Source organism: Plutella xylostella, chromosome 29 (genome assembly GCF_932276165.1).
Source record: "Plutella xylostella chromosome 29, ilPluXylo3.1, whole genome shotgun sequence".
Taxonomy (NCBI): Eukaryota; Metazoa; Arthropoda; class Insecta; order Lepidoptera; family Plutellidae; genus Plutella; species Plutella xylostella.
Window position 1 is genome coordinate 9,740,668 of NC_064009.1, and position 27,732 is coordinate 9,768,399.

At 36.3% G+C, this 27,732-nt stretch overlaps 1 protein-coding gene across 1 annotated transcript in view; it reads right to left on the reverse strand.

The window, feature by feature from the left end:
• LOC105398540 (collagen alpha-1(XV) chain) overlaps positions 1 to 27,732 on the reverse strand; it is a 150,914-nt gene that overhangs the window by 41,336 nt on the left and 81,846 nt on the right. Inside the window, exons 4-7 of the mRNA XM_048631690.1 lie at positions 6,799 to 6,870; positions 6,576 to 6,626; positions 4,878 to 4,962; positions 3,513 to 3,559 (exon numbers count right to left, since the gene is read on the reverse strand). Of these exons, the coding sequence (XP_048487647.1) occupies positions 3,513 to 3,559; positions 4,878 to 4,962; positions 6,576 to 6,626; positions 6,799 to 6,870 (255 nt within the window). The remainder of the gene's footprint in view (positions 1 to 3,512; positions 3,560 to 4,877; positions 4,963 to 6,575; positions 6,627 to 6,798; positions 6,871 to 27,732) is intronic.

Below are 27,732 nucleotides of genomic sequence, written 5' to 3' on the forward strand. Positions count from 1 at the left end.
ACTAGATTGGCCCAGTGTTGCCGCAACGGAGATCTCAAAGCGCACATATCCAGCGTTGAAAACGTACATTTAGGGTTAAAACCGTACATGAGCATTTTTTTTAACTGAAATCACCCAATTTAGCTTTTTTATCTCTTTCACAACTGCTCGTCAGCAGAAGTACTATATTGTATTGGATTTTAGTCCCAAAAAACGCACCTATTTTAATGAGCGTGTAGCGACACATGATTAAGTCACGTTTTGCAATGTAAGCTTTTTGGTAACTTCCAGTAGCGAACAATGCGCAGACGCTAGTTGTCGTCTCCTTGAATAGTTTGGCCTCAAGAAACCTGCATTCATCATTTAACATCAACCCCATAGTAACCCGCACACTGAACCTCAACACTGGTGACCCCGACGTGATCAACAAGCGCATTTTAAAAAGTGATACAATTTCCTAAAACCTTCAAAGTAGGTAGGTAGTAGATTAGCCGTGGTACCTTTAATGAATAATTGTTTTAAGTTATAGAAAATCCCCGCAGTTTTATTATATACTCTATTCTATTCACTGTGGAGGTGTGTCGCCTTTGTGCATATCTCCAAGGTCTAAACTGCCTTCCTAAGCTTGGACCATTTCCCACCACGCTGGTCCACTGCGGGTTGGAGGTTGACATATCTAGATCTAGCACATCATGTATGCAGGTTTCCTCATGATGTTTTCCTTCACCGTAAGAGCGATGGTATACATTGTACTTAAGTTAAAAGAACTCATTGGTACATATCAGCGCCGGGATTCGAACCCGCATCTCTGGCGTCGCTCTTACGGTGAAGGAAAACATCGTGAGGAAACCTGCATATCTAGATTTAGCACATCTAGATATTATGTGAACCCACCAACCCGCAGTGGACCAGCGTGGTGGGAAATGGTCCAAGATTAGGAAGGCAGTTTAGACCTTGGGGACATGCAAAAAGGTTCTACTCGAGAGAGCCAGGTGCAGGTACTTACACCCCCACAGAGAATAGAATAGAATAGGATAGAAGTAGGTACCTAATAGTATTTAAAAAGTTAAGGGGAGACCGTCTAATTTTAACTTTGTATTTATATATCTCGGGTTTGATCCACAAGGTTTCAAAGCATTTTTTTTTTGTATTTAAATATACCTTTTTAATGATACCTTACACGAAATGGGGTGAGCCGTTTTTTTTCGAATCAACTTTAGGCTGTATGGATTAAAAAAAATTTTTTTTGATAATTTTTAATAACCAATTTTTAGATCATCAGTATACATCTCTCCACCAATTTTCGTTGCAATCGGTGCAGAGAACGAGCCAGGACAGACGGACAGACATGACGAAACCATAAGGAAACTATTGAAAACTAAAAAGTTTAAAATCTATCATCGTCTACTGAACACACGCTCTAAAAAGTATTAAGGAAGAAATATTTAAATACTTCATAGTGATGTTCAGAAGAAAGCTGTGGTCGTATGTGACATACCCTAAAACTTATGATCGTTTACGGTAAATTAAAGGTACGTATAATAGTCCATAAATTAAGATTTTACACATGATATTGGATGTTAAGTTAAAACCGGCCAAGTGCGAGTCGGGCTCGCGCACAAAGGGTTCCGTAGCAGCAAATATAATAAACTTTAAATCAACCTATCTCAAAAACTATAAGAGATACTTTGATCAAACCAAAAATCGTTGAAAGAGTTAATTAGCATGCATCACCTCTATTTTTTTTAGAATTTTATACCCCGTAGTTATAAAAATAGAGGGGGGGGGACATACTTTTTACGACTTTGAGAGCTGATATCTCAAAAACCGTTCACTTTAAGAAAAATGTTTTTTAGAAAACTTTATATCATTTTAAAAGACCTTTCCATTGATACCCCACACGGGTATGTACGGTGGCCTGCGCCTAAAAGTATACAGACGGAGTTTTTAAAATAGCGATTCCTGATGATGAAGGGACCAGCTACATCTGTTATAAATCCGGGGACGTGTTGTGTGTGATGTGTGTAGCAGTGGTGTTTATGTGGATGTGCTTGAGCAGCATGTGAGCTTGAGATCACTGTTTTAAAAACTCCGCCTGTATACTTTTAGGCGCAGGCCACCGTACATCGAAAAAAAAAATTTCATCCCTCAGTTACATGTATGGGGGGCCCCACCCCCAATTCTTTTTTTTACTATTTAGTGTCATATTTTTGTAGCGGTTTATACAACACATATTCCCATCAAATTTCATCACTGTAGTACTTATAGTTTCCGAGTAAATCGGCTGTGACAGACGGACAGACGGACAGACGGACAGACGGACAGACGGACATGACGAAACTATAAGGGTTCCGTTTTTGCCATTTTGGCTACGGAACCCTAAAAAGGTACATAACATGAACCGATTACACATGACACATGGGAGGCTCAAATAGTACGTCAAATGTGTAAAATGTACGCTAACGGCAACACTGGATTGGCCACGCAGACGTAGCCGGCGACATACTGGCGCCTGCGGCGCCCGCGCGCGGAGTGACACAGGCCTGCCTTAAACAAGGTTTTGCGTGTTAAAAAGTTCATAATTGCAATGATCTGTTAGTGAGAATATTATAGGAATTAATTTCACCTCGATAATACTATTTCACAATCTTTGTAAATCTTATTTTGTTTGACTCCGTTTGTTCTCTAATAAAAATTCTGCCATGATGATAATTTTACAGCTTTCGGTAAGACGATCGTCGACACGACAAGAAGAAGAAGATGCTTTCGGTATCCCAGTTGAGGTCATAAACACAAACTGCAACTTCTGACGGAGTTAAAAATTATCATTCATATTCCTTACTTAGCTTAGACTTACCGTGTTAGAATCATAATTATAAAAGCTACAGAATAAGCCCTCCGAACTAAACGAATTGTGACGACTGTCGAATGGAGGATGAAAATTGTCGGAATTGTATCTCTGCTACTAGAAATGCTCCAAATAACGAATGTTTAGTTTGGTATGCCGGGTTTAGCTGGCTTTGTCCGGGATAACTGTTGATAAGTTTTATTCCGTGCATACGTTCGTTCCTTATGATCAAGATAACTTTTGCAATATACACTTACGAGCAATGAAAAAGATCCAGTGACAAATAGCACCAAATTACCTAAACGGAAATTATCGCTGTCTGCAATAATATTGAATTTAAATTTAACAGCGCGTCTCAATATAACCAACCAAAAACGTACGGTTAGGGGCAAAGAAATCTGACCCCCCTCTCATACTAACAATGCTTCTGAGGGCGTCAGGTTTATTTGCCCCTTACTGTAAATATTAATAAAATTTGTAATGCTTTAAAAAATTGGGGTCATTTGGTGTCGGTATAAAGATAAAGATAAAAAGTCTTTATCTATTATACATTAAGGTATTTTGAAGTTGGAACTGTTTCTTTGCTCGTGAGTGTATAATCTGAAATAAAATATTTCGAGAGTGTTTTTGTTAGTGATTGACATTGCTTTTTTAATCTGTTAGTTGAACATGAAAAATATCTTGCCCGAGGTCCTCTATCACCCTTCTCTCCTCGAAGTCGTAGCGGGTACCCTGAAAATATAAATATATAAATTAGTGACTCATAATGAAATTGGAATAATATTTTCTTATGTTCCATACAAGACAGATTGAAATTAGAGGAAAGAGCAGGTGTCCCATACCATACTCTATACAGGTACGTGGTCATTGAAGTTTAGAAATTGAAAAGCTGTTCAATTTCTAATTTCACCCTGATAATTAAAGTTCTTCATTTCATCATGTAAGTACATTGACTTGAATGGCCAGTAATAAACTGACATCGCCTATTTACTTATCTAGATTCTATAATATCTCTGTTTATAAATGTAGGTAGATGTATATGAGAAGCAGAGTAAATCTGTGTCCTATTTCTATTCTAATCCACATAATATTTGCATAACTTCCACAAACAACAACTAAAGCTGAGTATAACTAAATCGAAACTCAGATAGAACTAAAGCGATATGCAGCCGGGAGCGTCACTCTAGTTTGCAGATTGAACTATGAAACTGGGATAGAGAGACTGGAGACAGTCATGTTGTGTGCATGCGTTGGCCTACCATCAATAAGGCAAATCCTCACACATCATGATGAGCCCATTAAAAGGTACATCCTAACTAATATTATAAATGCGAAAGTAACTGTGTCTGTCTGTCTGTCTGTCTGTCTGTTACTCTTTCACGCCAAAACTACTGAACGGATTTGAATGAAATTTGGTGCACATACGGTCTAGACCCTGGGAAAGAACATAGGCTACTTTTTATCCCGGAATTCCCACGGGAAAACATTTTTAAGGCGAAGCGAAGCTCGCGGGAACAGCTAGTATTACATAATACACTCACGAGCAATGGAAACGTTCCAGTAACAATAGCACCAAATTACTCCTAAACTGAAAACTAACTAGGTGGCTAGACTAGCTTAATGACGCATATTGATGTACATTTTACAGTGCATCATAAAACTACAAACTGAAAACGTAAATATTTTGATAAAATTCTTAATTAAGTGTTTAAAAGAATTGGGCTCGTTTGGTGTCTCTACATTTTGTAAGTGCAACTTTTTCATTGCTCGTGAGTGTATGTATGCATTAAAGATGACAAATCCGAAATAAAAGTCACTTGAGTAAATGAGCATAAGTAAGAAATTAAGTTAAACTCAATAACCAGCCAGGAAATCATGGAGTTTTAACTCGACTTCAAGTTAGGAAGCTTTTTTAAATATAATAGTGAATGAATGAATGAATGAAGTGAGTGAATGAATGAATGAAGTAAGTGAATGAATGAATGAAGTGAGTAAATGAGTGAGTGAATGAAGTTCAGTGTTTTTATAAGTGTATTCTTTTTAAACCTACCGTCCATCCCTGGTGGCGGGGGCGGGAACGGCGGGATGCTCTCGAAGCGCCCCGACCCCTCCACATCGCCGTCTTCTTGGTCCACCTGGGGACAGGACACCATTTTGTTAACCATACGCTTTGACTAGAACGCGCGGTGCGGTGAACGTGATTGTGATAAGCGATTTTTTTAAGACAATAACAACACACAAAATAAAAAATACGTGAAAAATAAATAACGTTAAAATAAATAAATAGGGACAATATAACGTAAACATAAAATAGGCGGCATTTTTGGTTACTATCCCTATCAGATCGCACAATCTTTGAATGGTTTTTTTCAGGTTTAACGCAAAAGTTTTGTGAAATATTTGAGGAATGAAAATACACCGGGCAATGAAAAGGTTCCACTGAGAAAAGCACCAAATTACTTCTAAACGGAAAAGACTAGATTAATGACGTCTTCTGCAAAATTGAAGTACATTTAACAGAGCATCAGCATATTATATTACTAACTAAAAACGGTAATATTTTGTTTCAATTTTAAATTAAATCTTTGAAGAAAATTTGTTTGCTTGGTGTCGGACTTTAGTGAGTGGAACTTTTTCATTGCCCGGGAGTGTATAACTGATTGATAATTTGATAAAATATTATGTATAAAGTGTAATATTTATACACATTCCATACTTCCTTAAGAAAAACATAAACATAATTAGTTACTATAGAAATACCTGTAGGTATACATAGAGCTCACGGAAGTCAAATAAATGTAACCAATTCCATTTTAAGTTAAACGTTTTGTAATTTATCTCATACACAAACGGATACACATTCCATGGCTTTAACTATGAAAATTCCCGTTTATTTTAACTGAAAGTTTCATTATTCCGGGCAAAATATTTTAGTTGCCTTCGTGTTTTAATATTAGCTTCGCTCTATGTTGTTATCTGCGAAATTATTCAAATACTGCTGACCAAACTGAAAGGTACAGTTTTAAGGCTTTAACAGTATTTTTTATAAATAATTTTTCTTTTTTCTAACGTACCTTTAACATTACCTGATGATTTTCATAAATAAATTAATCTGAGCCCCATGTAAATCTGAAAATCGTACCTATCTTGATAACTTTAAAATCTTTCATTATAATGAAACAAACAAATTGCGCTTTACTCTATGGACTATAATATTATATTATTTCATACGTTTGCTATATTTGTATGTACAGTATTGATAATGATTATCATAATCGAATTGAGTATGGTTATGTCACTGATAATGGTACGAGTATGTCAATTGCTATTTGTTACTGATAATGATAAGTATCGGTAACTCAGCTAATAAGGATCTATCACCTCGTAATTTTGCAATACGTACCGACATAAATAATGAATATTAAATATTGTTACGTTTTAATAAGTAAGTCAAAATTCTATGAGAGTAAACGTAAGTTATCTCTAATGTAAGTTACTAAAACTGTGGTAGGATGTAGGTATGCACAAGCTCTAAAAAAATTACGATCACCCAGGAAAATTTAAGATGACGGGTGAATTTAGGTGAAAGTAACGTTATTATGTGATTCAATGTACCTAAGTGAAAAACATCACAGTACTGTAACTAAATAGCAATTTTTGTGCTTTGGTTTTGAAAAAGATGTGGTACTAATACTAATACTAAAAAGATGTGTAAATTGCACAATAAAAATAAAACGCATTTATTCACCAAAAAATTGTCGATGTCAATTTCGTCGCTGCCACTGCCTTTACCCATTTCCTGGTAAAAAATAGTAAAAAAAAAAACAAATTAAAAATATAAAACACAAAAAAAAAACAAAGAAAACTTTTTATAAATATTATAGCCGAAGATGAAGTGAAAGATGATATTCAACTTATAACTTTGAGGTCATTCATAAATAATATCCTTGTAAGTAAAATGCAAAACTCACCTCAAAATTGTTGATACACTGCACTTCAGCCTGAGAAGGGGACCCATACAGCTTCAGTTCTTGAAACGCACCCTGTATCACAAAGAAAGTCAACACACCAAGCCTCATAATTCCACAAAGAGTATTTAACTCACCACTTATTGAGTGCAACACTGGCCGTTATTGAATGTGAAAACTTCGACGCTTAAAAGTAAAACCTTTTAAAAAGTAAAAATAATATTCCTTTTTTAAAACCGCTGGCGCTCTTCGAATTTTGTGTCCATAAAGTTATCAAAATAGGTTGACGTTCGAAATTGGTTTGTTTTGTTTTTATTTAAATCAGTTAGTTTTAAGTTTTACATATACATATGCATCAATATCAATTAAATTAAATATATTTTTGGCAAATACACGATGCAAGATATAGTTCACTAAAAAACATTATTAATTATTTTAATAAACGTCATTGTCAGGAACACTACAAAGAGTAAGTAAGAAACAGTAACTATCTCTTTGCATTACCAGCTGATTGGTATAGAAGGGATAGGGACTGGTAAGGATGGTGGAACACATACATTTCACGAAACAATTCACCTGTATTATATTGTAATAAGGCTATTTTTTGCTTGTTTCAAAGGATACAACGGTCCTTTTGTTTATTCGTTAAGTGAAGAACGGCGAGGATTAGCACAGCATAATTATAAGGTCCTATTGTTATAAGAACGTCACTATTTCAACTGACATGCAGACACATACAGAACGTATATTGTGTCGTGTAGTGGCCTTATGAAAATAATGATTCCAGTGTCGTTATCGTACCTAAATTTTCCCTGGGCTTTATGACACTGTCTTGTTATTAGCAGTTTTTCCTAAAATCAAATCTTGAAATCTCTTGTGATAAGAAATAACCTGCGATTTTATTATAACTTTTACCTGCTATTTTTTTTTGTCGCAACTCAAACCAATAATAAAGAAAACCAGACAATTTACTCTGGTTTCATTGCAATAACATTGTCAATTCTACAGCATGAATCTTTTCCGAATTCCCTAAGCATGACGCCATATTTTAGTATGATTTACATGGCGTAACATGAGCAGCCATCTTGGCTTGCCGGTGAGTGAGCAACCGTCTGAATAGGGCCCAGGGGAATGAAGCGGCCACGGGAGTGAGGCCAGGGGAAACACAAACTCCGTGAAATTGGTAAGTAATTAAGAGTCACATGTTTCCCGTTTTGCTCCCGATTTTCAACCTGGCTAACTTGAGGCCTAATTGGAACAAGTAATTTTATTATTAGAGGTTTCTTTAAATTTGGGGTTTAAATTTAAATAGTTACAGGTAAATCAATGTGATGGTAGGTTAAATTTATGAGTAAAGAGTACGTAACGTAATGTTGTGCATTTTTTTTATACTCAGCAATAAGAAAGTTTAAGATAACTTTACTAAATTTAAAGGAATACCAAACGAGACGAGTTTGGCAATGTTCAGAATTGTATTTATTCTTAAAAACAATTTATATGCTTAGCTCTAAATATTATAAATAGACCATCCTTAAATGCCTTGTAACTTTAATTACCATTGTATTTAGATTGAAAATGAGAAATCTCTACTGTCATGTAAATTTTGTAATTACTTAAATCACCGTAGATATATTAATAAAATACGTTTTATTAAAATAGCTACCGTACATACGAGAGCACATACAGAATTTTGTACTTATTTAATCAGTGGAAAGCAACTCCGGGACTGACAACTTTAATAACAGCAAAATGTGGCTCCTATTATTCATAAGAGGCATTTTACAGACATCACAATACAGGAGGAACTATTAAAATTGCTAAGGACCATGGCAAATCAATTTTATTATTAGATGCCAATGACCTTATCTTCTATTTTTTACAAGAATAAGTTTAAAATAAAAAAGGCATAGGGTTTAAATTGTTCATATTAACCAGCTTTTCGGTTGATAACACATAAAATACATCCTATTTGATGTGTTTCCGTCGCCCGTCGCAAGTTATGAAGGCACAAAGGACCTTCAAACACCTATCCGAAAATTAAATCCCTGAGATACATCGAGAATGTAATTTAGGTACGCGCTGAAACGGGCCACGAGTCAAAGTCCAACCAAGTTACGGGTTGTGTGATGTATAATGAAATCTCATAAAATACAGGGGTTACTGTTCAGAGCTTCTATCGTAGGTATTCAGCTATTGAGCCATTCTAAAGCGATAGTGAAAGCAATGCGAAGCTTCGGAAAAACTAAACTACAGCGCTTACCACGGTTCTATCTCATTGTATAAAAGCATGCCGATAGCGTGACAATTCTTGTTGGTCCGTTCGTTGATTTAGAGAGTGACTCCTTGTCCCAACGTACCATAAATCAAACGTGCACATCCCGTCGTCCCCATGAACGATTAAGCCATCAATGCTTCTATACAAAAACCGAAAACCCTTTACCGTATAAATCATTGTTAAAACGCGTCATTTTTGCCACTCGGGGTCAGTAGGAGTTACGGTCGGCTAGGGGCATTGGCGGCTATTCTATTATCGCGTGTGCGAAAGGATTTTAAAACCATTTTTCACTCGATGGCTAATGTGGTTTTAAGCCTGACAAAGCGGAATCCGCTGTTTGATGCGCCTGGCGGCGTGAGTGGGGAATATTGTTTGGGTAACATAGGAATAGTAAGTGATAGATTGTTGTTTTTAGCTTTTAAAGAGTTATAAGTTTGTAAGTTGGAAGCATGGAAACGTGAATTTATTTAAATGTGTTAGACAGATTGAAAATGATTACACAACACGAGTAGGTCCTAGAGATCAATGGACATAAATTGGAATATGTAAAGATGTTTCAGATCAATAAATACATGATACGTGCTACGCACGTTTTAATTATGTCGTCAGGCAAATTTATTTTAACGAATACATAAATATTATAGACGTCTTCATATAACGTTGCAACTTCTTTACAACCAGTTCACACTGGAGGATACGCTAACTGCAACTTATTCAACTTTGCACCTTTCTTAATTTGCACCTCATAAGAGTCGGATTGGAACTGTACGATTCAGAAACGCTGTATTAAGTGTGGCGTTTACAGTACCTACCTTTATTGAAAATTCCGACGGAACCCTTTACATTAGACCGTGAGAGAGGTGTACTTCAGGATAAACGTTGAAAAAGGTAAGATTAAGAGGCGCCATTCATTCGCACTCGTTCCGTAAGACATGCGAATACCATTAATTTTATAGAGCACCGTAACCTTTGGTGGAAGCGTCACGTGTCGGGGTGAAATGTGACCTCGGGACTTCTTTGGATCAATTCAGTCAGACATATTTTGCACCTTCCAGACAAAAACTTTATTTAAACAGAAACCTATAAGTATCTAATTATTTATTTGATTTCTAAGCACAAAATTTGAATAATAATACGAAATAGCAATACTTGTTGGGTTATTATTTATTGGGCATTTAGGTATAACGATGAAAAAATAAGTGGTCACTTCTTGCTAACAACGTGGTTCAAAAGGGCGGTCATTTATAAAAGCACTTTTATTTACGTTTCCTTAAAGACTCTACCCTTATTTTTGTGTCAATATTTTAAGATAAGTGTAATTTGTTTGTTGAACCTTTTGTGGGTGAAAGGACGAAATCTTTACACCAATTCAATTTTATGGCTCAATCAGGATGTTTTATTCGTTCGATTTTATCTTCGCGAAGCCGATAGATTGTAGCTGAATTATTGCTACTAACGTCTGCAGTTTGCAAGCAGTAGTTGCTCTTGTTGTCTTCTTTTACAATTTCAATTTGTGACTATAGATAAAGCTAATCTTCTGTCTAGAGAATCTAAATCTTGAAGAAACTTGGAAAGTTCCTACCCTGCTTCTAAAATACTTACCCCTTACTTTTAAATTATTGTTTTCGGTATTGTGTACACAAATACAGTGTAAACTCTATGTAACGTCACTCGATTTAACGACAAACTCTCTAAAGCATCGAAATAAATTGGTTTTGGTTGGTTTAGCTTGTCTTCCATACAATGATACACTCTACATAGCATCACACCCACTCTCAATAACGACAACAATTGAGTAAACAGTACCTTTTAAGTTGCTGATTTTAGTTAAAACTGCGCAGCTGTGTATGTTTTTTGTCGCTTTATTATCCTAGCTTGCAATAAACTCGACTGTGGGCATCCCGCATACCGAACTTTCTGAGAAATTCGTTCTTTTGTTTACAAGTTGGAATTGCTTGCACTTGTAGACTGATCTTGCTTGACCATGACTAATAAGTAGGGATCATGGATTGTCTATACGTTATCATATTCTTAGTTGCTCACAAACTTTCAAACTGTAAACATGGCTAGCAAAAGAAAATCACTGTGTATTGACGAAAAAGTTTTGCTGATACGAGCTGATAGAAACGGGAGATAAGTGATTCCAACTCTAATATTTTTTGTTCTCTCCATTTTACGATAACTCTCGATAACGCCATAAAATGCACAGTCCCTTCAGTGTCGTTATATAGAGTTTACACTGTACAACTAAAAGGGTGAATTGCACCAAATATTATAACCTATTTAATCTATTACTGTCATGCTCTGCCACTTTACTGTCAAAGCAAGTATATTTAAATACGTTAATATGTTTGGTGCAAGTCATCCGTAAGGTACAACATTTATTTTCACTCTTACTTTTAGTTTACTTACATGGTACCGAAGTCTTACAACTTATTTTAGCACTTATTTTAAGCTTACAAGTAAACGTAGTACACTAGTACTCACAGCGGCAGCGTCCACCACATGATTAGAAGTCAGCATCTCAGCTGTAGCCGTCTTATGTTTCTTCTTCTCAGCATAGAGACTGAACGTTGATATCAGAGTCAGTATCACACCCAGTAGAATGAGCGTGCAGAATGTACACACGTACACTTTCGATTTTCGCGACACCACCATCGCCATTTTGGAAAACGTTTATTTCGAAAATAGTTTTGGATTTGCTCACTAGATGTCTATTATTCGAAAATAGTTTTGGATTTGCTCACTAGATGTCTCTTATTGGATAAGTACACTTTGAGTTTTGCTATTTTCACTACTCTTTTTATCACATTTATATGTTTTTTTATTAGATAATATTGCCGTTGGTTCCGTTCTGAGTTTTGACTAAGCCAAAATAATCTTATCTGTTACAGAAATTATAGTAGATATTGATGGACAGAGTAAAAGCAAAGCTTAATGGCGTGATACATTAGCGCAATAACTAACTGACAAGGCCAGAGATTTACAATGATAAATGCTTTTGTAGAAAAATATAAGCTCTAAAAATTAATTAGAGGTCAAGTACACTGGTTATGTGTAGGTAGAGATTTTTATTGTTAGGACAAAGGACATTGTGAAAGAAGCCCTTGATAAAAAGAATACTTATAAATAACTACCTAACAGGGTTTACTTGAACTACCACTTATCAATTCTATTCTATTCTATTCTATATAGTATAATACCACCCATCAAAATAGAAAGTAAATAGCTGCACAATATTTTCATCATTTACCTCTGAAGCAGATGTAAGAAAATGTGGCGTATAATGTGCAAAGCTCCGACACACTTTGAAATGCAACGTTGTATGCGCCACGTGTGAATATAACGCGGGCGGAATTACGTTGGCTAGTGAAAAGGTACGCTTTTGGGAGGAATAATAATTAGCTAGGTTTAGGTTTGTTGGTTAGTCTGGATATTTTTGATCGTATTGGCTTGGTTTCAGATCAACGTAATACTTTTTTTAGGGTTCCGTAGCCAAAATGGCAAAAACGGAACCCTTATAGTTTCGTCATGTCCGTCTGTCCGTCTGTCCGTCTGTCCGTCTGTCACAGCCGATTTACTCGGAAACTATAAGTACTACAGTGATGAAATTTGATGGGAATATGTGTTGTATGAACCGCTACAAAAATATGACACTAAATAGTAAAAAAAAGAATTGGGGGTGGGGCCCCCCATACATGTAACTGAGGGATGAATTTTTTTTTTTCGATGTACATACCCGTGTGGGGTATCAATGGAAAGGTCTTTTAAAATGATATAAAGTTTTCTAAAAAACATTTTTCTTAAAGTGAACGGTTTTTGAGATATCAGCTCTCAAAGTCGTAAAAAGTATGTCCCCCCCCCTCTATTTTTATAACTACGGGGTATAAAATTCTAAAAAAAACAGAGGTGATGCATGCTAATTAACTCTTTCAACGATTTTTGGTTTGATCAAAGTATCTCTTATAGTTTTTGAGATAGGTTGATTTAACTGTAATTTTGGTTAAGTTATTGTGCTACGGAACCCTTTGTGCGCGAGCCCGACTCGCACTTGGCCGGTTTTTTTAAGTACACCTGCAAATAGATAGGTAGAAAGGTGTGGAAGATAAAAGGGGAGGCCTTTGCCCAGCAGTGGGAAAACGAGTAGGCTATATTAAAAAAAACTTGCGCTTTGATAATTTTGTATTGTAGGAAAAACTAAATTTACCTAACTAGTTTTACAGTTACATCTGCTTTAACCATAATAACTGATAACATAGGTTGGTACCTCTGTTCCATGTACCTTTTGCTTGTTATGTTTGATGCATGTCACCCTTAGCAATAATATACATTTAATCACATTTAAATCTATTGATGCCTTGCTCTCACAGTATATTTGCAAAGCAAGGGAGCAATAGATTTAATACGTTTGGTGCAAGTCAACCTTAATGTGTAAGATTGGTGATTCAGTAGAATAGATGCACAGTCATGTCAAAAGGATCAATAAAATAAAGCTACGAGTATGTTTTTGCATCGTACTCGTGTAAAAATATCACAATAGATGGCAGTGCCGATACTATAATGTAGTGCAAACTGTTAGCGTTCCGAGCTGGTGTTATCTTTCCATAAAAGGCGCTCTACTAGCATTCAATAGACAGGCAACCCACTGTAGAGTCAGCAAAAGATAACTTTGTATATTATCTACTAGCTGTTCCCGCGCGCTTCGCTTTGCCCTAAAAAAGTTTTCCCGTGGGAATTCCGGGATAAAAAGTAGCCTATGTTCATTCCCAGGATCTAGAACGTATGTATACCAAATTTCATTCAAATCCGTTCAGTAGTTTTAACGTGAAAGAGTAACAGACAGACAGACAGACACAGTTACTTTCGCATTTATAATATTAGTTAGGATTGTACCCAGTGCAAATACTTTGATTTTTAAATATGTTAAAGAATAAAAACAGTTAGATGAATAAAAACATTACACTTTGACTTTGACTTTGACAGAGATGTTAATGATCTAACAGACTATGGTGAAATTGGGGCTTAACCGTCAAACGATTGATAGTTGAATCGAAAAATATTTAATCAATTAGGGTTTGTGTATAATTAAGTAGGTATCAATTAAAATAATATATTACCAGATACCCACCTATTGAGAGAAATATAGCCCATACCTCTATGCTTGTGCTTAAATAACAGCTTACTAGACAGCACATGGACAGACAAACAACAAACAAATAAAACGCCGCAGCCGCAATGCTGTTTGGCACGGATGGTACAGTGCTCCAAAATTGATAATGCGCATAGAAATCTTTGACAGATCGGTTGTTTTCGATTATGTGACACATGATATTGACTCCTATCTCTTTCGAACAAGGTGCAAAATGCAAGTGTTTTTTTAAGGCTCTTACGATTTAATGATTCAGGTGTGAAGATCTGCATGTGCATTATTAATTTTGGACAAGTGTAAGTAATGGTCCAGGAGGGTCACTCTATACTGGCGAAAAACTAACGAACGAGAGCTGTCGTGCTCTCGGCACGTGTAACACATCGGGGCATAGACTAAATTAGTCTATGATCGGGGCTCGCACAGCAGCGATCCGAAACTTAGTTTTTCGTCTTATACCTACAGAGTATTTAAAAAATGGTATGCTAAGCCGAAACCTACGTGTGCAACTCCACACTGTGCAGCATGTTTTCGGGCTTAGATAATAAAATGCTGCATGCGTAGGTTTCGGCTTAGTATATACACTTACCCTTGTTGCAACAGCCTGTGGAGTGACCCCCCAGAGAGGATACACAACCACAATACTACTGATACATTTTAGAAAAGGTACAGTGTACCTACCATTTTGCACTAGCTGCGCCTAGTAACGCGTGGGCAGTTTGTCGACTGGAAACGCAGCCCTTAGGCTGCTACAGATGTTTTTATATTAACAATTTAGCACACATTGATACATCGCAAGTGTGGAATTGTGAAAAGTTGTGAGACCACAGCGAATATCGCAGTAGATTAAGTAGAAAGTTTTCAATCCGCCACAAACAGTGAACTTTTTAATCCTGTGAGTCTGTGACACAGAGTTGGGCGGATTCCGGGAGATCAAAACGATGCCCAAGGATGCTAAGTAATTGAGCCTGATGCAGAATTATCCTAACTAATCCTAACTAATATTATAAATGGGAAAGTAACTGTGTCTGTCTGTCACTCTTTCACGCCAAAACTACTGAACAGATTTGAATGAAATTTGGTATACATATGGTCTAGACTACTCTAGACCCTGGGAAAGAACATAGGCTACTTTTTATCCCGGAATTCCCGCGGGAAACTTATTAAGGCGAAGCGAAGCGCGCGGGAACAGCTAGTGAGGTATAAAACTAATTGTACCCACGAGTTACGTGATAATTCTTTAGACAAACATTTCTCAGACTCCGCCTAAACATTTCTAACGTGGAATGCTATTTGAGTAAAATCGATGCAGTCAGTGTTAAAATAGATACTTTCTTAGAAATAGGAACCTAACTAAATAGGTAGTTCATTTTGAAAGTATTTATGCAAATGTAGCAATGTGTGAATGAATCATACTCGTAGGTACTTATCACCCGAGATAGGATACAATACATAGCTACTTGTGTGGAACGAAAACGCAAAAAATTTCTTTTGAGAGTAACCGAAACTTACACTATGTACCCACGTGGTATTCAACCCTCGATCGAGAAAAAGGGGAGTAATAATTTTGATAAGTACATGGATGTTTGTGGCTAAGTAAAGTTACTGTGAAAGGAAGTGACTTATTTACAACACAGTTAAATTAAAATCAGTTAATATCAGAGTATATTCTAGCAAACAGCCAGTTCCACTATCACAGTTATTATTCTGCGCTATCTCCAAAAAGATCTAACGTGCAAAACCGCCAGCGATTCCAATTCCAAATCTGAAATTTCAAACTCAACTGTGAACAGAGCGCGTATCTGACATCGCTACAGCTCAATATCGTTGGCGACGACCAGTCTGGCGGCGTGACCTCGCAATCCTACAAGTAGGCCGGAGATACGAGCTTTACTCCCATCGCTAATCGATAGCAGCGGATTATCAGCCAGTAACGTGTTCTAAATTTGAAATAGAAAAAAAGAGCGATTAGAAAATAATTTGTTCTAAATTTGAAATAGAAAAAAGAGGATTTTGTTGCAGAGAAACATGTAGGTCGAGGTTTTGTTTGGATTCGATGGTAGGTATCTGTTTTATTTAATCAATGATTGTGGATAAATAATGATGGAATAAAAGTTTTTTTAGTTGCTCTACTTCTAGTAGGTACCTACTAATAAGCAGTTTTGCATATTTTTTTAAACTTTTTGTTGTTGTTTAATTGCTTTCATTAATATTGTACATAATGGGGTGAGTCTATATTTGTAAAGAAAATAAAAATGACTTCGGTGACTTTATGAGGCCTGTAAATAGTATCAGTTAGTAAAAGTTTGTGGTTATAACTTGATAAGTATGGTGGTAACTTAACAAAAGATGGCTGCGATGGAAGGTTATTTAGCGGAATAGGGAAGCAGAAAACTAGTAGTCACGTGAAATAAAAGCGAATACAGATCAAAACTCAACGGATATAACCAGGCTACACACGAGTATCTATAGTAGGTAAACAAACGCATGTCACTTCGGTCCCCGATTACTATGCAACGTCACGTCACTCGTCACTCGCGTCATCACTCGTCGCGCCTACGTCAATCTTACACCACCATATCACAATAGACGAACTGAACGACACTTTACACCTTTACCTCCTAACTAATTAAAAAGTTATCAGCTGCATCCTTTTTAACCTTGGAACTCCTTTGACCCTGGCAGCCGAGAAACGAAAAACAAATGAACCAAGGAGTTCGAACGCGTAAGAAGGTTGAACTTTTTATTTTTTATTATGGGGGTTGTATATTCCACTGTATACTGTGTATATTTCGGACAACGTGCGCGCTATCCAGCCGACCGACCCAGACTGAGATGTGGCCGAGTTTCCACGGTGTGTTCTTGGCAAATAGACAGAAAATAAAATATTCCCATTGTAAGATAAACAAGGCCATAAAACAGAACATCGGTGGGAGGCGGTGGAAAGTGCAAGTTAATTGTAGCACGCGCCAGGTGGTACTACGCCCTGTGTTAGCTGGGCGGGCGGGCGGCCTATTCTCTCGCTTATGCATCAGTGTCGCTTTGAATACGCTTTGATGACGAAGAATCTGTCGCTATACACCTAGATATGAATACGCTTCGACGATAGAAGGCACAAATTTTTACTATCAACGGAAATGAGGGGTGTTATAAGTTGAACGTGTCTACATGTGTGTATCTGTAGTAGCGCAGCTCCCAAACTGCTGAACATATTAGTATTTCGATTTGTTTTTTAGGGTCATAGGCAATGTTACCCCGAGTGTTCTTAGATATATAAAATCAGCTTAGCCATTCAAAAGTTATATAACTTTTAGTGTTGAATGTCGCAGTTTTTTTAACGTTGGTTAGGTTACAGCATCTATAGCTGTAGCTAATAGTTATAAATGCGGCGTCAGTGATGATGACTGTTATTAGGATTGTATGGTTTATTTCTTTCACACTTTTACGGTTGAGATATAGATACTTAGGTATATAGGAGTTATTAAGTTTTCTAATAAACGCAATGGTCAAATATCTTCAAATGAAAATCTGCCATCTCTTTCAGTAGCTGGTACAACTTATTTTACTCACAATAAATTCTACCTACAATTTGTAGCACCAGTTAAAAGAATTCTAACCCGTGGACACAGAACGTGGCAAGACTTTTAGTACAAAGGTACTGTCGCTATAAAAATAGTTACGAGGGTGTATTTAATGCATGGTCTATTTTTATACCTCAGGTACCTAGGTTAGTGTTGTGGATAGTTTTTATATTGCACAGTGCAGACTATTTTATATTTCAGCACAATCTTTATTTCATATTTTTTTTATTGCCTTTCCTATATTGAAGTTGGGAAGTGCCATTACCTAAGTTTATCTTGTATGTCATGGAATAAACTTTAGGACTTTACTATACAAAATTCAATTTATTTTTAGGTATGCTTACATAAAAAAAAAATGCTACAAATACGCACGATAATTCCACCTTTGTATAATTATGCCCACTGAGCCATGCCTTTCAACGAAAAAAAAAAAAAAACCGTCCCACCATCACACTCGTACCGGGCTCGTTCGCAAACGAATTCATTTACATGCAAGATACGGGTTTGAATAATTTAAATTCCCCGTTTGTATTCGGGTGCAGTACATAATCAGTGGATAGACAATCTGCACTCGCAAAGAGACGCAGTAATAATATGTGCAAACCAATTTGCACTTTGCGATACGAATGCGGCCCTTGGAGGCAGAAGGAGGCAGCGGCGGAGCTAGGAGCTTTTGGACAGCTAAAATTTCAGGTTTTACACGAAAAATCCTCTACACCGACAGATAGGCAGTAGTAGTGGCTATGTGAGGAAGGTAAGTAAATAAATACATAAATTATGAATTAAAACAATGGCAGTTGCCCTCAGTAACGATAAATCTTGGGGTATTGCCGTCGCCTTTTCTCCATTCATTTATGACAATTCGTTTGAGCAGATACTTACGTTAAAGATATATGCTAACCTTTAATCGATGGAAAAAACTAGGCGACTTATTATATAGAAAACAATATTTATATATTTTATTACTTTCCGTTTTGAATTTCGTCGGCGATTGTACTGACCGCAGTAAAGTAACTACTTGTGCAATATCGGCGACTGTCGTTGACTTATCGAGTTGCATATCGAGCAAACAGTTTTCTTTCAGTTCGGGCGGAATGCCTAATGTGAACATTTATGTGGCGTGCTGCTCGCATTCAAAATACTTACTCACATTTTTGGTAAGCGAATTATTCGAAAGCTTGCTACTTGAATAATAAATTTAAAAATTGCACAAAAATGTTTGAGGGCCTGTATCACAATGTCTGGATACTGGATATGATTACCAGTGGGATAAAGTGTCACTGTCTGAAACAAAATTACAGAGTGTGACAGCATGTCTTTTATGCAACAGGTAGCCAATATCCAGACATTGTGAAACAGGCCCTAAGTATAAGTAGCTACTTATCGTCTTACGTCGAATAAAGTATTTAATTTCATTTCATAAATGTTAGCCTATGTCAGAGTAGCCATTTGCCTTAAGGCATATTAAGGCAGACTAAAGGCGATACTTACATTCAAATTAGGAGTTGTCATAATGATTGAAAGCGTTAGTGCCTCCCACACATTAGAAAACTTAATGATACAGCCTTTACTGACATAAACTTATCTATAATACAGCCAGATGAGTTTAAAGGCAGTTTGGGTACATAAATAATTGCATTACTTGACTAACGAAAAATAAAGTTAGAAAGTTAGTGTCACATACAAAAACAAAACCAACTTCTGTCTGCAGTTTGTTTAATGCCAAACCGAACTACCTTATTCAAAATAAGAGCTCACTTGGATTGCTACGCTACCGTACACAGATACACAGACACGCTAAACTTATAATCCTTTTTTTCTGTCAGAGGTTAAATAACTCTTCCCCAACTAGCAAAGCTATCACACTGCCACATTTGCACCTCTATCAGCAGTTCGTCATCAGCCGGATTGGAATCACGTCGAACTCGCCCGCGCTGAATGATGGCAGCGAAGCAACGTGCCGGCGCACTCTTTGCCCAGATGTATTGGGAAAATCCAAATGTGAATCTCGGTATTTGTATATACTTATAGGTTTGTGCTATAATGTGTCAGCACCAAATCCGAAGTCGCAGTAATTATGACTAGTTTCACCATAGTCTGTTAAGTAGATCACTATCACCCTGTTACATTAAATTTTATTATACGTCATTTCCATTTAAATTTTTTGACAGAAGTGTCAAAAGCCCCCAACTAATTCCTTGTTATGATGCTTGTTCTTCAGTATACTATAAGGCTTTGTTTCGGAAAATCGGTCGCCAGGAAAATGAGTTTTTATTGTAAATTGATTCCGGGAATTCCTCAGAAAAACCTTCTAAAGTGAAGCGAAACTCGTGGGCGACAGGTAGGTTCGGTTTTGTAGTTTTTAAGTAAAATTATGTTATAGAAAAGCATACCCAATAGGCGTATGTGACGCAGTGAAGTGTCCTATGGGCATTAATAAGTTTTTCAAATATTGTTAATAAGTAAAATATTATTAAGAAGTTTTATTAACATTAAAAGTAGGTTTTAAATGAAATTAGCTTTTTAATTATTTACGAGCCTCAAGACTTTTTAACTACCAACTAACGGCTTTATGTTTCTTTAATGAATAATGCAAATCCTTATATGACCCATAAACAACCGTTAACCTTAATGACTGACATTACATTATTAATGGTTGCTACATGACAAGAAAACTTATTTTATTTACCTAAGGAAAAATAGGAGAAGAAAATGAAAGTAGGTAGTAGTAGCTTATAATTATTTATTCTGAAATTAAAGTTTTAACTCCTATCACCTATTTTCAACCAAATGCATTGAAATAATAACGCACTTAAGTTTTAACACCCACTTTTACTTTGTGTTAACTACTTTCTGACCGTTGGCAACATCAAAGTCGCTTCGAAATTTAAATTTGAAATTGGAAAATGCCATTCCAAAAACAACTTAAAACCACGTTGCGAATGAAACAGAACCGGCCGTCACAACTCGAGGACTCTGCATTTTTAATCCTTCACTCATGGCTTCAAAACCAATCCTGTCAACCGGCCAGTGTTCCTGACCTGCCCTGTTCCTTGATGCTGTAAACTTACGGGTCAGTTTAGCTTACAGAGAGGCCAGGTTATGATGGAAAGGTGCATAAAGAAGAATATTGAAATGAAGTGCGTCTGAAATCTGGTGCGACATGACGTTTCTGAAGGATTTCTCGCCCTTATTCACCCTTTACTGGTGTTGGATAGGTGGCGTTTGAAAATGTTTTGTGTATTATCTGGCAGGAAATAGAAAGTGTATTTATGTTTTTGAAATTTATATTGACATTCCTGTAGTTACAAACAGTTATGACGTATAGTTAAGACTGTTTACATTATTTTGGAAGCGGATGAGCTTCCTTTCACCCATTAGAACTTTACACTAAGGAATTTCGTCCATATTATCTTGTAGTACCTACCTATCCAGCCCTTTGTTTTTTAGAAGTAATCGTCATTGTTATAATGACATTGGTGGCGCTAAAAGTAAACAGAAATTTAATATAAACCTATTTATTATTAATTTATTTTAACTTTTATTGATTACTCTTGACATCAACCCAATATACCTTTAGTGCCAATTTCTCCATAGTGGGTTAGAGCATAACCAGGGTTTATTGCTTGACTTTTGACACATCTGTCAAGTATTTAATATGGAGATGACGTACAATTTGATCAACCTTTCCCTGGTTACGATCTGACCGACTATGGAGAAATTGGAGCATAGTATCGTAAAAAGTTTGATTAAACCTTCTTAATTCGTAGATAATCTAACTTACCTACTTAATTTAGGCAGAATAGCCGATGACTCCACCGTAACCTATCCAATTACCATGTGCGACAGATCTTGAAAGCCGTAATGTGAAAGTAAAACCACCACCCACCACTTACGTATTCATGAAACTTACAGAGGGTACGGTTGGGAAAAATAATCGAGTTCATTCGTAAGTTTATGATTTAGTATCTTTAATAGTGACGCAAATGAAACCCACACCCATTAACCTTTCTTACTTAAAAAACTCATTATAATCATCCCCTGTCCGTAATCATTCATCCACTAGTGTGACATAATGTCACATTCAAAACCACGACACTATCCTTCCTTACTAAAATTATACCTAACATAGGTAACTATTCACACCAAATCTCCGAAAATAAATAGGTAGGTACTTACAGTAAAACTATACAGTCCTGAAAACGGAAGTGGATCCTAAATTATTGTTACAGACCGTATTTAATCGATGTATTTTATTTATTAAAGGACAAATCCTTTAAAAACCCCTTGCTTTGCGGTATTTTTTTTTAATGTATGTTAACGACGATTGAATGGCGTAGTGGTTAGTGACCCTGACTACTGAGCCGATGGTCCCGGGTTCGATTCCCGGCTGGGGCAGATATTTGTTTAAACAGATATTTGTTCTCGGGTCTTGGATGTGCCCGTAAAATGGCAATAGGCCCGCCCCCTATTACATTGGGACTAACATAACACTCTGGCGAAAAGTGGGTGCAGCAATGCACCTCTGCCTACCCCGCAAGGGAGTACATTAGTACAAGGCGTGAGTGCGTGTGTGTATGTTAATGTAAGTAAATAACTGATAATGATAAAAAGGCTCTGCAAAATCGCACTCTTTAATGTCTGGACTTTATATTTGTACTGTAGACACATGAAAAAAAAACCAAGTAACCTTTTTCTACCAACCCTCCTTTTATTTTACACACAACATCTGAGATGAGAACACAAAACACGCACGTGAACTATGGCCGTCTGAAGAGGGCGCCCCACGCTCAACTGGCAAGTCAAGTGGGCGACCCCACGGCGCTCTAAACGATACACAACAAGGTAGTCTGGAAATACAGATTACACAGACTACGGTTCTAGGGAGCCGGAAATATGGACACCAATGATGTTTTAATACGAAATAGATGGAGTGTCAGTGGAAAACATCTCGTCAAAGAACTCTCCACTTCTCATAATGAGCTCTTATTTTTAATTAGTAATCCTAATTAATAATAATTAATCCTAATAAATGCGAAAGTAACTGTGTCTGTCTGTCTGTCTGTCTGTCTGCCTGTCTGTCTGTTACTCTTTCACGCCAAAACTACTGAACGGATTTGAATGAAATTTGGTATACATACGGTCTAGACCCTGGGAAAGAACATAGTTTTTATTTATTACTTTTTATCCCGGAATTCCCACGGGAAAACTTTTAAAGGCGAAGCGAAGCGCGCGGGAACAGCTAGTATTATATAAGATTTGCGACTTCATTCATTGGTGGTCATCAGGTTGAAATTTAAACGCTTTGACAGTAAATAAAATGCGGACAGTTTTTTTGCTTTGTTTTTGGATGTGCCACCACCATCTTGTTCGTATATTGTTAATCTAAGATGGAAACGCTTTTGTGAAAGGTTGAGAAGTTAAGAATGCGTGTTGTGCAGGTATAGTTGAGCGTAGAATAACATAGGCTCAAGTGTTAGCCCACGAGTCTTACAGTCTTACATGTTACATGATAAACTTTTGTAGATAAAATATAAAAAAATACTTATCTGTAAACTGTTTTACTAAGTACCTATTAGGTCAGATGTGCAGTTTTATAATCAATATATGAAGAAGTTATATAAATGTGACAAAAAGTTACAACCATAAACTAATTGCACAATATAATCGTTTATATACATTTACAACGATATTATATAGGTTCTAGCTATTATGTTAAGCTTTATATTTCAGTATTGATATTTTTCTTACACTTTCCACGAAGTAAAATAAACTGAACAAAAATAAGAAGATTTATCCCCGCTACTACACTCCAGAGCCAGAATAAGTAAAAGGTATTGTTGCCAGAAGTAAAGTAGTGTAACAAACAATATTGTAGGTATCGGAAAATATCCGTACGTACGAACACGGTAATTCCCTGGTGGGTTTACAAAACACGATGTATCAGCTCTTTTAGTCTTGTACAGTCGGCCACAGGGATAATGGTAATGGTTGGTCTGTGGCCTAGCTTACAGCATAGAACCACTTGAAGGCTGCCCTTAGTTATTTCATAGACTACTAGTCTATGGTAATTTTATTTCCTTTATCCTTCACCTGATAATAACTTCTAGTGTGATAAAGTCCCTGTGTGAAAATAAGCGTAAGAATTTTCGATCTTTTTTGCCAATGGATTTAATTAAACCATGTTATACATTTGTAAGAATCGTAATCACGTGATTATTGTAAACTGCCAGTTTCAGGCACCCTACTCTGGGTGAATCAACGAATGTGAAGTTCCGGATACAGAGACTAAGCTAATCACAACTTTATCACGTTTCAACAAAGCCGTGATTTCATGAGACCCCTCCGAGTTTTTTTTTAACTGTCCCCATGGGATAATTATGTTAGTCGCGACTCGCGACAGAAATGTGAAATGCTTGAGAAAAACATTTAACTATTATTATGTTCCCTGACAAAGGTTACGTAGTCTCGAGAAAAGTACTTTCTATTCTTATGTAAAAAGTCTGATTTTAGATTTGTTTCAAGATGTTTCATGTTAACTTCTTTTTTGTTGTTGAGGTAAGCTACATCCTACACGTATGGTGTATTTAATACTTCGTATATTTTCAGCATACGGTCATCCTTACATAAGTCTCCATTTATTTTTATAAAAAGACAATTTTAATGTTATATTTCAGAAAAAAACGTAAGATGCCGAGTAAGGCACAATCGTATTACAAAAGGGAATTACGTGGCTATACAAAACAGAACGGCTTCAACTGTCTTAAAACTAAACAATTCTAGCGCCGCCATTGTTCTAGCTAAACTCGCCTTTACGACTTAAGAAAGTTTAAACTGGGTTTTGTGCACCTGAGATGTTCTAGTCCGACAGATAGGGGTTAAATGGACAAACATAAAAAATGCAGCCTTATTACGTATCCAAAAATTTACGTCATACATGTAAAAAAATATAATTTAAACCCTTCATTCACCTCGGGTGTGAAATAAATATAATTAAATACAATAATGATATACGTATTTCTTTAACTGACTACCTTTTTAAATTAGATGATCTAAACGTTAACCATTTCAGAGTATTAAGTAAGAGATATTTATTTTATGAATATCTCTCTTTAAAAAAAAACAAAATGGAAAAGGTTGGTACATTCACATGAATACAGGAGTGATGACTGCGGAAATAAGTTTCATGATCAATTTCCGCGACTATACATGATTTCTCATCGACAGTAAGTTGGTAAAATACTGAAAACAAGACAGAAGGTACATAATAAAGTACAGAGCAATGAAAAAGTTTCAGTGTCATATTGAAATTTGAAATACAGCTGGTACTTTTTCATTGCTCGCGAGTATACCTTCATATCTATGTTCCTAGGTCCTATAATATATGTAGTTAGACTGAATTTAGATTCAGATTTACATTAATTAAGATCGCTAAAAGTGTACGAGATTTTGTAATTAAGGTTTATAGTAAGTTGATTAAACTTACCACCTAGATTGTTGTTTTTGTGGTTGCTAATAGGAGACTATTAGTACAAAGGGCCTTCCTGTGACTTACAATCAATATCAAGCAGGAAATTAAATGAAAATATTTGTTCAAATCGACAATGGCGAGGGGGCGGCACTATTTTCCCGCTAACAGTGTCGTAACACTATCGCTGTAGCATCGATTTCCTGATCAGAATAGTGCAGTGGGCTGGGTTACTGATTCTTGGCTGGGCGCTGATAAAGTTTACTCTCGTTAAGCTTAGTAAGACCCGCTGCTTAACGTTTGTTCGTTATACAAGAAAGCCTTTTGGTGCAATTTGTGCTGGGCTGCGGCTGCGAGGTTTTGTTCACCAAAGTTTGCCAAGTATTTAGGGACTCATTGACAATATACAGAAAGTTTAAAGCTAATGATAATGTTTTGTAAAGATTTCGTCTCAAAACGCATCCTAAGTACACCCGTCTGGCTGAAAAGAGTTGGTTTCCTATTAACATTGTGTTCCAAGCATCCCCTTACAGTATCCAAGTTAAATATGTCATTCCGGCAAAATATTCCATCCGAATTCCGAGGAAGGCGAATTCCGTACAGCACGTAAATTTCAACGTATGGTACTCACACACTAAGCAAGTAAGCACACCCGTGGTAAACAAAATTTACTTCTATTATTCAGTACTTAGACTCTAAGGCTGAGTGGAAATTATTCGGTACTGTTGCAAAATTTTCTTTAGCTGTTTCGGCCTTAGATTAACAATATTATATTAAAACGAAGATGAAGAGTCAGTGCAAAAGAGTCTCGACAATCTACACCTTACTTCCACCACTAAGCACTTAATATGAATTACTTCATAAAGAAGATTTGTGACTTTATTCATTGGTACAATGGTTGTAATTACGTTGAACTTAAAACTGTTTGACAGTAAAGAAAATGCTAAAATATTTCTGCTTTGTATTTGTATGTGACACACCATCATGTACGTATATTGTTCATCTAAGCTTTGGGCCAACGCTTTGTTCGGGAAGGTATGCGATAAACGGGCCGGGACAGAGAGCCGTCCCCTTGTGACGGCACAAGGGCTGTAAAGGCATATTTGATACGAAAATGTTGACTATGATGGATGGACGAAGTAAGTATTGTGCGAGAAATGTGGCATGAAATAGTTTTACTACTTTCAGGGTATATGTAGAGGAAGAAGTATGCAATAAGTTGTTATTGTTTGTTATTTTACTAAGTATGAAAGAGTGTAATATAAAGTTATGATTATAAAAGTAGTAGTTGAGCACAATATGAGTACTTTTTTATTATATATAAGTCATGTGTTTATTCATCAATACAGTTTTATTTCAATTGTGTATGTTTGTCGGGACCAAACAAGCGGTTAAAAGTATTATTTCCAGATAACAAACAGGAATATAAATTCAAGTTTTCAGATACTGTTGCAGAGTAAGCACAACTTGCTTTCTGTGTAGTTTTCACAGTTCGGATATCAGCAGTTATCTCATCTATTACCTGTTTTGTAGAGATTAAGCGATTTAGTAAACTGATTTTTAATAGGTTGTCGATTTGAAGAGTTTTGGAACACTCTAAAATGATTGTTGTTTTTAAAAAATATGGTTTATTGATCAGAGCTCCGTAGAAAGCGCTGATAACTTATTTAAATAAAAAAATAATAATTATAAACAATCAAAACACCCGACTGCACGCTAAAAATATGAAAACAAGCCCCAATGTTAATGGAAAGTATCGCAGGCGGGGACCAGCAGAGGGTTCACCATTTAGCTGAATGTGACTTAAATAGGTGTACCTTGTGTGCCGGTCAAGTTGGTCCCCGCCTATAACCATCGCGCAATCAATACGCTTCTAACGATAGGCTATAAGCCGTTTAGGCTACAGGAGGGAACAAAGAAACAGACAAACATACATACATACTAACATACAATCGAAAAACATTACCCTCTTCCTTCGGCAGTCGGGTAAAAAAGTTTTACTATTTACAGTGTCGCGAAGATTTCACATTCAATAACATTTAGATAAAAATATTTTCGAAAAACACATCTCTACGATGTACTGACATGTTTATCTTGAAACATTTTATTGGCAAACATTTCGCTTTCGAATAATTTCTCATGACTTACACTTGGAAAGTCTGAAAAGTTTAGCAGTTACGTTTATTCTATTCACATATCGTTTAGAAAGTTCCATTAGTTCCAAGATAAACATGCCATAATATTGGGTACACAAAAATGATAGACAGAACTGAAATAGTTCATGGTTTACAGTTCAGCTGCTGGTTTACTTTGTATGAAATTCATCGATGATTCAACGATTAACGTCAATCAATGTGATATTTATAAATTCATGTCATAAATGCATGTCATACCAGAAAGGTTAGTACGGGGCGAAAGTAAGACGTGACCCAAGTTTTGCGTCGCGCTCGCTCACATCGCCTAGCCT